Below are 12513 nucleotides of genomic sequence, written 5' to 3'. Positions count from 1 at the left end.
ACTCTAGTGATGAATAGCTCAGGTGTAATTGCAGCAGTCTAATGGACAGAATCCTTGGATAGGGAGTGAGATCATCTGGGCCCAAGCTCAGGCTCCACTCTTAACTGTCCTTGTGAGCCTTCGTTTTTCTGTCTCTGAAGCAGGAGTCATAATCCTTATGCTGCCTGTACTGCTATAAGGGAAGAGCTTTCTAAATCTAATGTCTGTTTCAATGTGAGTGTTTAGTGGCCAGTCAGAGTGCCAGAGACCCAAGTTCAAATTCCATCTCAGACACAGACTGTTGTTATTCATCTTCCAGTTGTGTCCGAGTCTTCATGGCCACATGGACCACAGCACACCAATATAGTCCATGGGGTTTTCTTGGCAAAGATACTGTAGTGGTTTGCCATTTCCTTCTCCAGTGGATTCAAGCAAACAGAGGTTGAATGACTTGCCCAAGGTCACACAACTAGTGAATATCTGATGCCAAATTTGAACTCAGGTTGTCCTGACTCCAAGCTCCGCACCCTATCCACTGAGCCACCTAGCTGCCTCTCAGGCATGTAGTAGGGGGTAGTGATAGGGGAGTTATTTAATCTCTCAGATAAAGTCGGAGGGTTAGGACTCAGTTTTATCATTCTTAAAATAAGGATAGTGATTATTGTACTAAATATCTCATAGCCAGATAGTCGACTGATATGTATAATAATCACGTTGGAGAAGTGGAAAAAAACTATTTCCCTTTTAAGGTAAAGATTGATTTAAGAATGGTGGTGGTTGTTGTCCTTGATCTTTGAAAAGGACCAAAATGACATCACCATTGTAAAGTGAAATTTCATTGTGTTCAACTGTGGCTGATCAGACCAATAAGAGCTCAGAATGCTCTACCATAGATTGGGCACAGATAGTCCATGTGAATATTTGGGGTGGATATCCCAAATTTGCGCATTCTGCATTTACTTTGTGCTGTCTCAATTCTGCTTTGCTCAAACAGCACAGGACCTTTTCTTATGTGGGCACACCATGCTGAGTGGTCCTGTGCTAGTTTCTCCCATGTTGCACAGTCAAATCTAAAGTTCTTGAGAGAAACCTTGAGAGTGTCCTTGTATCGTTTCTTCTGGCCACCATGTGATCGCCTGCCCCGTGCACATTCTCCATAAAATACTCTTTTTGGCAGGCATCATTTTGCATTTGAACAACATGGCCAGCCCATCAGAGTTGCGCTCTCTAAAGCATGGCTTGAATGCTTGGCAGTTCAGCTTGAGCAACTGTCTGGTACCTTATCCTGCCAGCTGATCCTCAGAATCTTCCTCAGACAGGTCAAATGGAAGTAATTCAGTTTCCTGGCATGGCACTGGTAGGCTATCCATATTTCACAAGCATATAACAATGAAGTCAGCACAATGGTTTTGTAGACCTCCAATTTGGTAGTCAGTCTAATACCTCTTCTCTCCCAAACCTTTCTTCAGAGCCTCCCAAACACTGAGCTAGCTCTGGCAATGCATGCATCAACCTCATTGTCAATGTGTACATCCCTGGAAAGTACACTACCAAGGTAAGTGAACTTATCCACAGCATTCAAAACTTCTCCATTTGTTGTAACCGATGGTTCTACGTATGCATGGTGTGGTGGTGGCTGATGGAGCACCTATGTTTTCTTGGTGGTAATTATTAGGCTAAAATTAGCACAGGCAGCAGAGAATTGATCCATACTTTGTTGCACCTCAGCTTCAGAGGATGCACTGAGTGCACAATCATCTGCAAACTGAAAATCATGCACCAACACTCTCTCCACTTTGGTCTTGGTTTGTAACCTTTTCAAACTGAAGAATTTACCATCGGTAAGGTAGTTGACTTTGATGCTGTGCTCATCCTCATTGAAAGCATTTGTCAACATGGCTGAAAACATCATTCTAAAAAGCATAGGAGCAAGCACACAGCCTTGTTTCACTCCATTGGTGACTGGGAAGGCACGAGAGCTTTGTCCATTGTCCAGAACCCAGGCAAACATGCCATCATGAAATTGACATACAATATTGATGAACTTCTCCAGGCAACCAAATATTGACATAATTTTCCACAAGCCCTCATGACTAACAGTGTCAGAGGCCTTGGTCAGATCTACAAACGTTGTGTACAGACCTCTGTTCTGCTCCTGGCATTTCTTCTGGAGGTGTTGGGCAGCAAACATCATATTGACTGTTCCTTGGCCCTTTCTAAATCTACACTGGCTCTCAGGTATATGCCCATTTTCCAGGTGAAGGATCAGCCTATTAAGGAGGATTCTAGCAAGAATTTTGTGGCAGGACAATCTATTCCCTTTACCCTTTTAGAGTTGGACAATGGAGGCATCTTTGAACTCCTGGAGAATAACCTCCTCTTGCCATATAACCTGGAAAATTTCAGTCAGCTTTTGTATGAGCAATGGTCCCCCGACTTGTAAATCTCAGTTGGAACAGAATCAGCTCCAGGTGCTTTGCCACATGAGAGGAACCTAATGGCCCTCAAAACCTCTTCTTCAGTTGGAAGTTCAGCTAAGGAGGGATTGACTTCAACCTGAGGTAAATGGTCAATGACCTCAGCATTGATTGATGATAGTCTGTTGAGAATGCTATGGAAGTGTTCAGCCCACCTGTCTAGGATCATGTCCTTATCACTAATCAATGTGGCTCCATCAGCATTGAGTAGTTGTGATGCATCATAGGTTTTTGGTCCATAAATAGCTTTCAGGGAATCATAAAAGTCCTTTGGATTGTTACTATCAGCAGAAAACTGAATTTCATCTTCCTTCTTACTGAGCCTGCTGGTAAATCCTGTGGAGTTCTCATTTTTCATTTAGCAGCTTCTGAATTTCCCCATCATTTTCATCAAACCAGTCTTGGTGTTTGTGAGTGTTCTAACCCAGATGAGCAAATGCAGTGCCATACACCAAATATCTGAGAGCTACCCACTCCTTTTCTGCTCCACTGTTGCCAACTGTGTGTTGGTTCAACTTTCCTTCCAAGTCAGCACCAAACTGTTCATGTTTAGAGAAGAGCTCTAATCTGTTGACATTAATTCTTCTGGTAGTCATTTTGCCTTGGGGGGTGGCACTTTTGATGAATGCCAATATTTAGCTTGGAAAAAATAAGCCTGTGATCAGTGCAGCACTCTGCACCACATATTGCCTTTGTCACTCTCACACCTTTTGTCTCTTCTCCTTACAATCACATAATTTATTAGATGCCAATGTTTGCCGTGAGGGCGCATCTATGAAGTTTTATTGCATTTAGGTAAATGGAAGACAGTGTTGATGATGAGAAGGTCATGCAGTGCAAAAGTCTTTAGCAGTACATCACCTTTGCTGTTGCTGTTTCCAACTCCATTCCTCTCTAGGACTCCCTGCCAAGTCTGGTAGTCTAAGCCTACTCTAGCATTAAAGTCACCTAGAATTATAAGCTTGTCGTCTTTTGGCACATTGTCTTCGTAAAATTTTTCTTTGACCTCATCAGGATTCATCATGGTGGCAGCATAGACACTGATGATGGTGGCATGGCATTTTCCTGCGAGTGGCAATTGCATTGTCATGAACCTGTCATTCACTCCTTTTGTCAGGCATACCAGCTTGCTGATTAGATTAGTTTTGATTGCAAAACACAAGCCAGCTTCACAGCACTCCCCTTCACTGTGTCTACTCCAGAAAAAGGCGTATCCAGCTCCAACTTCAGTAAGCTGGCCTTCATTTGCCAACCTTGTTTCACTCAGGGCTGCTATTTGGATGTGATACCTGTTGAGTTCTCTTGCAACAAGAGCAGTTCTTCTTTCAGATCTACTGGATTTTGTGTTGCCTATTAGTGTGTGTATGTTCCATGTGCCGATGGTGAGTGGAATCATCTTTGCAGATGTCTTCATACATTTTTTTTGTTTTGACCGCATAGTGGGATTCCCTGCCTGCCTCAGTAATCAGGCCAGGGTTGGGTAAACAGGTAATGTTTAGGGCACCTTTTCTAGCCCCCTTCCTCACACCAGGAGGTGAGCAGTGTGATCCTTAAAAGGCTGCTCAGACACCCAGGGGGCTGCCGAGTCCCACTGCTACTTCTGGTGAGAAACGACCCTATATGGCCTGGGCCTCCTGTATGTAGGGTTGTAACTACAGCTCACAGTGTATCAGCACCTGCTGCTTCGTCACTTGCCTGTCACCACAGGACTTTGAGGCATAATAGTGAAATGGTATGGGTGATGTCTTTTGATTCATGCATAAATTGGATTTAAGTGAGGCAGAGTTGCACAAGGTCATCAGCCTCACTCTGTCCTCCAGAGTCATCATAGTCCAGTGGCAGGACAGAGTCAAGATGGCTGGCGATGGCTCAGGATGCAGTGGATGACCTTGGCGTCTTCAGTGTCTAACCAAGCTCTAAGCACTCCACATCGCCTATTTCATCTGCCTTCATGGCTTTTGGAACAAATTGTTCTCATCCGCCCAGTCTACCAGATGAAGTCTTCACATGCTTGGGGTAGACACCCCCCTAACTCACCAACAGATTTGACAACCCTTGGTTACCCTCAACCTGGTTTGGCCCATCTGCTGAAACAGTTTACTGGGATGTGGCTGCTGCAGGTGATGCAGCTTCTTGGAGCCACAAGTGAGAGTTGGATGGAACAGGTGTACACCAAAGGTGGAAGATCCCTGAAAACAGCTCGGCAGCCATCACACCAAAGGTACAGGTCCTTCCTGAACACACCCTACACCCCAGTTTAAGAATAATATCCTCTGGTAATAGCAGCTTGATAAAAAGTTGACTTTTTTTCTTTTTTAAAATTCATTTTGTACTTAAATATAAAAAAAAAGCATTTCTTTGTACACAGCACAACACAGAGAGGATTCAATATCAAACCATGAATCTCCATTTCACCATTTACTTTTTTTTGAAAAACTATATAATAAGTACTATACATACTTCTATTTATCAGTTCTTTTTCTGGTGGTGAATAGCATCTTTCTTCATAGGTCCTTTGTAGTTGATTGGAGTGTTTGTAATGCTCAGCATAACAGCCATTCACAGTTGTTCTTCAAATAATGTTGCTATTACTGTATATTGCATTCTCCTAGTTCTATCATTTCCCTCTTCATTATTTCACGCAAGTCTTTCCATGTTTTTCTAAAATCAACCAGCTTGTCATTTCTTATAGCACAGTAATATCCCATCACAACCATATATCACAACTTGTTTAGCCATTTCTCAACTGATGGACATCCCCTCAGTTTCTAGTTCTTTGCCACCACAAAGAAAATTGTTATAAATATTTTAGAACGTAAAGGTTCTTTTCCTTTTTCCCTACTCATCTTGGGAAACAGACCTAATTCAGTAGTATTGCTGGGCCAAAAGATATATACACAGCTTTATAACTATTTGGGAATAATCTCAGATTGCTCTGCAAAATAGTTGGATCAGTTCACATTTCTACCAACAATGTATTAGTATCCCAGTTTTTCCCTTCATCATTTGTCCTTTTCCTCTTCTATCATTTTAGCCAGTCTGATAGGTATGTGATGATATCACAAAGTTGTTTTAGTTTGCATTTCTCTAATCAGTAATGATTTAAAGCATTTTTTGTATGACTATGTAGTTTTGATTTCATCAAAAAAACCTTTTCATATAATTTGACCATTTATTAATTGTAGAATGACTCATATTCTTGTTGTAGAATACCTTTCCAGATTTATACAGTTTTAATAATAAAATATCTACCTCCTAATAATAAAATAGCTACTGCTTTAGGAACTAGACATAGATATACAGAGATATAGTGTTTTTAATTATATATTTTAATGGCTTTATAATATTTTTTTAAAATATGAGACATCTTGGCAGAAGTTCAAGCATTTAAACTGAAAGAAACAAAATACTCATCTCTTTGAGTTAAAATGTAGAGTACAATTTAAGATTTCTTTTCTTTGATTTGGGCAGGGTCATCCATCACTGGTGGAAGCATTATCTTCTCTATATGGAAAGATTTATGACAGACAGATTGACCCAAATCATGAAACAATAGTGACAGTAGGAGCATATGGATCTCTTTTTAATGCCATACAGGGATTAGTTAATGAAGAAGAAGAAGTAAGTTTACTAAAGTGTTTATTATAGTAAATCTGTTAATGTAGCATAATTTTCAAGTTAAAAACTACCTTCTTTCCTGCTTTGGCATGTTTTAAAGTTCATTTAAATGGAGAAAAAATTCATAAAATCTCCCTTCCTCTTGTATTCTACTACATTAAACCCCAGAAATTATACAAAACAGGTACATAACTAGGTCCTTGCCAATTGATTGAATGAATGAATGTTTGGTAATACAAGTAAGTTGCTGTCTTCGGAAGTTTACAATCAAGTTGGGATTATAGCAGCTCTTTTTGCAGTGTCAAAGAACTAAGAACTAAGGGATATCCATCAGTTAGGGAATTATGGTCTATGAATGCAATAAAATTTTAATATGGCATAAAAATGATGAAAGGGATTGTTTTAAAGAGACCTGGGAAAACTTGTCTGAACTGATATAGACAACCAAGACAACAGTTTACGTAATACCAACAACATTGTAAAGAAAAACAGCTTTGAAAGACCTGAAAACTCTGATCAGTGATTGCATTGATCTGTTACCATTATGGACATTTAACTAAAATCAGAAAGTTTGGGAAAGCAGTAAAGCACAAGTGTAAATAATGAGGTGATGATAAAACAGATACCCATTGACCTAGTATCTATAATCCAGTGCATGTTTAAGCAATTGCTCTGTGAAAGGCTCCAGGGTTAGATCTGGCGTTTGTGAGCCCACGATGCCAGAGTGCGAACTGGGAGTTGGGGGGAGGATTTCAGAGAAGCAGAAGAGTCCTGGTCCAGAAGTTACATCTGTAATGCTTCTCCATTGCCTCATCATCTCATTTTCTACCTAGGAATCATGTTCCCTTTTTCATATTCATGAATCCCATTCCACCAAGTCTATGGTTCTTATGATATCATCTGTATTCGGATCTCTAGTTTCATATTTTGTGCACTTGTATACAGACATCTGAGTCTTAAGTTTCCTTGACTTAAAGGTCCTTGCCACCGATATTCATTCTTCTTTCTATGTCTCTTCCGCCCTGTGCTCTACATCAATGGTGTCAAACTCAAACAGATATGGACAGACTACATGCTGATTTAGAAAACCACAAATTAACACCATCCTCATTGAATTTTTGGTCTCCTGTGAATTGGACACCTCTGCTATATTACAGCCAAAAAGTCATTTTTTTAAGAATTACCTGCTACAGTAACCTCCCCACCCCCACCCCTAATCCTCCCTTTTTAGAATATAAGCTCAGTGAATAAAGGGAATGGAACTCTTTGTTCTCTAGCACAGTGGCTTATGCGTTGTTGATATTCAATGACTAATAAATGCTTGCTCACTTGGACTGGCACAATGACATAAGTAAATTAGTCACCAGCCTTCAAGAGCTTAACGCATGTGCCAATGTGCAGGGCGATTGGAAAAGAGGAAAGGAGAACTAGTTCATGGAGGAGCCAGCACTGGGCCTGGGCTTGGAAGGATGAGACCCATAGGGAATGTGCTCCTTCTTTAAAAGAGATGGGCACAGTGTGGAAAGAAGGCAGGCAGGAGGACATCCACAATGCCTGGAGGAACTGGCCCAGAGGGCCATTGTAACGCTCCCTCTGTGGCCCTTTTCAGGTGATCATCATGGAACCCTTCTTTGATTGCTACTATCCCATGATCAAGATGGCAGGAGCAATTCCTGTCTATATCCCCTTACGCTATGTGAGTATGCTAATGAGGAGGTTATTAAAAGACCAGAGATTCTTGGGCAGGGGTCCAAAACACTGTTCCAAAGGATTCACTGGTTATTCTGGACGATGATAGAGTGAAAATGGCATTTCTGAGTTTGTCAACATCTCCTAATTAATTATTGAATCTTTTTCATTGATTGTCAACAGCTGCACCAGAAAGCAACAATAGTAGGTCACATTTAAGAAACACTTTGCAATTTATAAAGCTCTTTTCTCCTAATAACTTTGTGACCTTTTAAGAATGGTATGACTTTTTAAAATTTCTACCCAGATAACTAATACATTAAGGCAAAGCACAAAATCAGTTATCTCAGAATTGGAGCTAAAAGGTGCCTGTTAACCTAGTTTAGGTGAATTCCCTTCAGGGGCATATATTCTAATGAAGACGTGGGATGTCTACAAACTGATCTCCCCTCTGACCAAATGTAAATGTATACATCTAGCCCTCTAGGACATTCAAGCAGGAAAGAGCCCAATATCTTCTATTTTCCTTGTTCATTTTTGATAATTTCTTTGCCTTACCTTTCTGTAACTCTTTATTTATTGTTTTATTTTTATTTGCTCAGTGACAGTAATTATTTAAGTTAAGTCACATTTTCCTTCCTCATATCCTAGAGACCTACCAAGGGAAATGGAGGGTCCAGTGCCTCATGGATATTAGATCTTGAAGAACTGGAAAGTAAATTTAGTTCAAAAACCAAAGTTCTTATAATAAATACTCCACACAATCCCACTGGAAAGGTAACTCTTTCTACTTTGTTCCAGTCACTAAAATTTATAGTTTTCTTATGTAGTGAGTAACATATTCTTTTATATATTCTTGCATTTCAGATATTTTCCAAAGAAGAGCTCCAAGGAATTGCTGATCTTTGCATTAAACACGATATCATTTGTATCAGTGATGAGGTTTATGAATGGCTGGTGTATACTGGAAAAAAACATATTAAAATAGGTACAAATTCTTATGTAGATCCATTATCTTAAACTAAGTTTGGGCTCATGTGGAACAACCAACTAACCTATTTCCAAGACCTAGATATCTATTGTTTGCCATGCTAACTAAGAATACAAGAGAGTGGCATGTAAGGTAAATGCTTCTTTTTGTCAATTCAGTAATCACAGCGACTTACCTTAGCATGCACATCAGAGGGCCAGCATGATGGAGTAGAGAGAGACAGCTAATCTCATAGTCTGGATAGCCTGGTTCCAGTCCCACTTCTGACACATTCCTGACTGCAGGATCCTGGGAAAGTTACTTAAACTTTCAGTGCCCTAGATACTTTTATTTGACTATGAATTGCAGCATGTTTTCTGGTAAAGGGAGTTTCTTTACTCAATACCATTGAAATCACAAATTGAACAAAAAAACCCCTCACATTTCAAAATATTCTCATATCATAAGAATGTAAATACTCATACAGTTTCTGAAATATAAAGTTCTCGGTCTTTTTGGTCATGTTTCTGAAATAAAGCATTTTGAAGATATGTTTAAATTCACCTTCATTATTAACTCATCCTGATATCATTTAAGTGAGTAATTAGAGGGTTGAATATATATTTATATGTATATGTATATAGACATATATATATACACACATACATTTGCATATGTACACGTAGCATTTATCTATCTTTGTGTGTATATATAAATATATACTGCACACGTACAGGTTATATACTAACTCACTGGATCCAGGTGGAACATTGGAGTTTGACTAGATAATCTGTAACAACCTTTTTATCACCAAGAATAGCCAGTAGTTATAAGTTATGTAGTTACATTCATATGCATGAATAGTCATAAGTTAGGGAAGATCTGGGCTATGATGTTGAACAGTGGTCAGTGAATAAGTTATTTATTAGATCTACAATGTGCCAGGAGGTGTGCTAAGCACTGGGAATACAGAGAAAGGCATGAGAGTCTTCTGTCCTCAAGGAGCTCTCCATGTAATGAGGAGACAGTACAGACAGTACAACTAAGTGCAGACAAGACATTACAGGATATTTGGGAGATGATGAACAGAGGGAAGGCACCACCATTACCGGGGATTGGGAAAGACTTATTGTAGAAAGAAGCCAGGAGTTAGAGATGAAAAGGAAGTGAATTCCAGGAATGGGAGACAGTCAATTACTTCAAAGTTTAGCCAAAACAAAGATATAATCGGTCCTCCTCCCAAGCCTACTTCACCGTTCCCCAAAGCATAATCCCACTGCACTGCAGTGTCAGTCTCTGGGCTCACAGTTCAGCTCAGTGCCTACCTAACATTAGTCCCACCAAGTCCCAAGTCCAAAGCCCCTTTGGACTCATTTCCTAGGATTCTGGCTTCTCAGGAGTTCCCTTCTGGGAAGGTTGTGACGTCTGACCTCGAATCCCCTGAGGCTTGAGCTTCTATAGCTGGGTCTCCATTCCTGGTCCCTAGAAATGAAAAGAATGAACCAAGACCAACCCCCCAATCCTGCTTTGCCAGGCCCCCTGACCTTAGGCCACAGAAATCAACTTAGTGTTAGCTACTTTTTAATTGGCTTATCACCAAAATATAAGCTGTTCCTTGGTTCCTCAGGAAAGAGCTTGCTGCTTCTCTGCCTAGGATTGGACTGTCTCCAATGATCAAATCGAACCAATTCCCATGACACTAGGGTTTCCAAAGCGGCACAATACTTCTTATGGTCTTTCCACAGTGGTAGGTACTTCCCAAGATGAGTAAAACAATCCTCTCTGTCAAGGGATGATGACAAGGACACATTTGCCTATAATATGAGATGGATTAGATAGACTCTAAAAGATATCAGCGTATTAATGATCCAAAGGAGGAAAAGGAGCAGGTGTTATTGGTTGGGGGGAGCCAGCAGAGACTTCATCAATGATGTGATTTTTGAGTTGAGCTTTAAAGGATGGGTGATATTTTGACAGAACTACTGGAAGAGGACCCTCTCTAGGTTAAGGGAATTGTATGAGCAATGACCTGGAGGTGAAAAAGAACAGGAATCAATGAGAAGTCTAGTTTAACTGAAACACTGAATACATGAAAGAGAATAGTGGGCACTAAGCCCAGAAAGAAATGTTGGTTTATACTGTAATATAACATAATATTTCTTACCTAATCTTGTCTTAGCAGACGCTATGAAGTCCATGTGGTAGAGGATTTAAGTGATTAAGGTTAAGCTATGGCTGAAATCTAGATCTCATTTTCATCCTTGTGTTCTGATTATCAAACCATGCTGCCATCTTCATGGAAATGCTTCCTATATTACTAAGACCTTGACCTTGGCTGTAAAGGAGGGTTATCAGGGTCTCTAGGGAGAAGAAGCATGCCACTGCTGTTATCTAGCAGAAGCTCTTGTCACAAACTAGGGAACATCCTTTTTCTACCAGCTTGAAGGTAGACAGCTGGTACTATTGCATTACCATAAAGGAGAAGAGTAAGAATAAAAGCTGACTGGTAAAAAGCTGACTCATCAAAGAGCTACACTAGGCACCCGCTTCAAACTAATAGGCTAAAGAAACATTTTTGTGGCTCTTAGGATTTCAAAAGACTTTAATTGTGGGTTCTAGATACAATATTTGTAACCTAAGCCACATGGGCTGAGGTGCAAAATTCTTTTGACCTCCATGAGGTCCTCTGGCCTTGGGAGATCTGGGACTGCAAAAGTTGACCTGCCAGGCCAGATAAGCCCTGATTAGAGCCCTAACACTTTGGCTGGGACTGAACCTACCTCAGGAATGCAGCAAGTTGAAAGGGCTTTTGAGCTGTATTTACTTAAGGAAGTACTTTTCTGTATGAGTAGTTTGTGAGGTGGTATGAGAATTTTATCATAAGTGACTGCTTGAGGTATATGCAGGCTTGAATCTTTCCCCAGTAGGAGGTTAGAGAAATATAGTCATTTGAAATCACTTTTACTTTAAGATCTTAGTTTAAAGGGGGGCGGAAGAGTAACTAATGAACCAAAAGCATTTTATGCCCAACATAAAATACATCTACATGATAATGGCTCTGCTCAAAGCTCCAGAATTGGAGTTAACTTTGTTTAGGTATGTTCTTCAACAGGTCATTTTAAATGACCATGAAATTTACTGTTTAAACCTACACACTATAAACCCTTCAGAGTAAAAATGTAACATAAAATAGCTTTACCAAAGAGAAGCAAGACATCTTTTTATACTCAGCTTTTTAGTTTTTATCACAGTCCATAAAAATAAAACAAGGGAAAAAACAAGCCCACTATTTCATATTTAGAGAGGGCCATTCACTCACATTAAACTTTACCTCTTCCATGAAATGTAGTGACATGTTTGAGGGAAGATGCACAATGACTATTACATCAATTTGCAGAATGTAGTGGTGGTTCTTTAACATAATATAATAAGGGTTTCCAACCATATGTCAGAAAAATAATATTTTTATGTTGTCACATAGGCAGTTTTCCCTAGAATGGGGCTCTCTGTCATGTCTCTAACTCTTTATCTGATTTAAAAGTATAAGTTTCCTTTGAGTAACAGCTGCCTTGGCTGATTTAAAGAACACGAACACAGATAATAACAGAGGATTCTTAGAGCAATACCAAAAACTCATGGTTATCTATATGTAACTTTGTTTGAACATTTCCACTAATCCTCAGACCCATAGCACTGAGACAATGAAACAGATAAAATGGTCAGTGCTGGAATCATACTTTTAACAGTTAAAGGGCATGGCTTTTAGAGGAATGGATCAAT

At 39.8% G+C, this 12513-nt stretch overlaps 1 protein-coding gene across 4 annotated transcripts in view; it reads left to right on the top strand.

Annotated features, from left to right (window-relative positions):
* The window catches only part of KYAT3 (kynurenine aminotransferase 3), a 64275-nt gene that overhangs the window by 20245 nt on the left and 31517 nt on the right, over positions 1-12513 (top strand). For 3 of the 4 annotated variants that reach the window (XM_072648985.1, XM_072648983.1, XM_072648982.1), the window contains 4 exons: positions 5928-6077; positions 7684-7770; positions 8415-8540; positions 8631-8751. In XM_072648985.1, the coding sequence (XP_072505086.1) occupies positions 5928-6077; positions 7684-7770; positions 8415-8540; positions 8631-8751 (484 nt within the window). The remainder of the gene's footprint in view (positions 1-5927; positions 6078-7683; positions 7771-8414; positions 8541-8630; positions 8752-12513) is intronic. The other variant, XM_072648984.1, reaches the window with a different exon arrangement.

This window comes from Notamacropus eugenii, chromosome 2 (assembly GCF_028372415.1).
Source record: "Notamacropus eugenii isolate mMacEug1 chromosome 2, mMacEug1.pri_v2, whole genome shotgun sequence".
In the NCBI taxonomy this organism is placed as follows: Eukaryota; Metazoa; Chordata; class Mammalia; order Diprotodontia; family Macropodidae; genus Notamacropus; species Notamacropus eugenii.
Note: the sequence above shows the minus strand (reverse complement) of the source record. Positions and strands in the feature narration are given on the sequence as shown.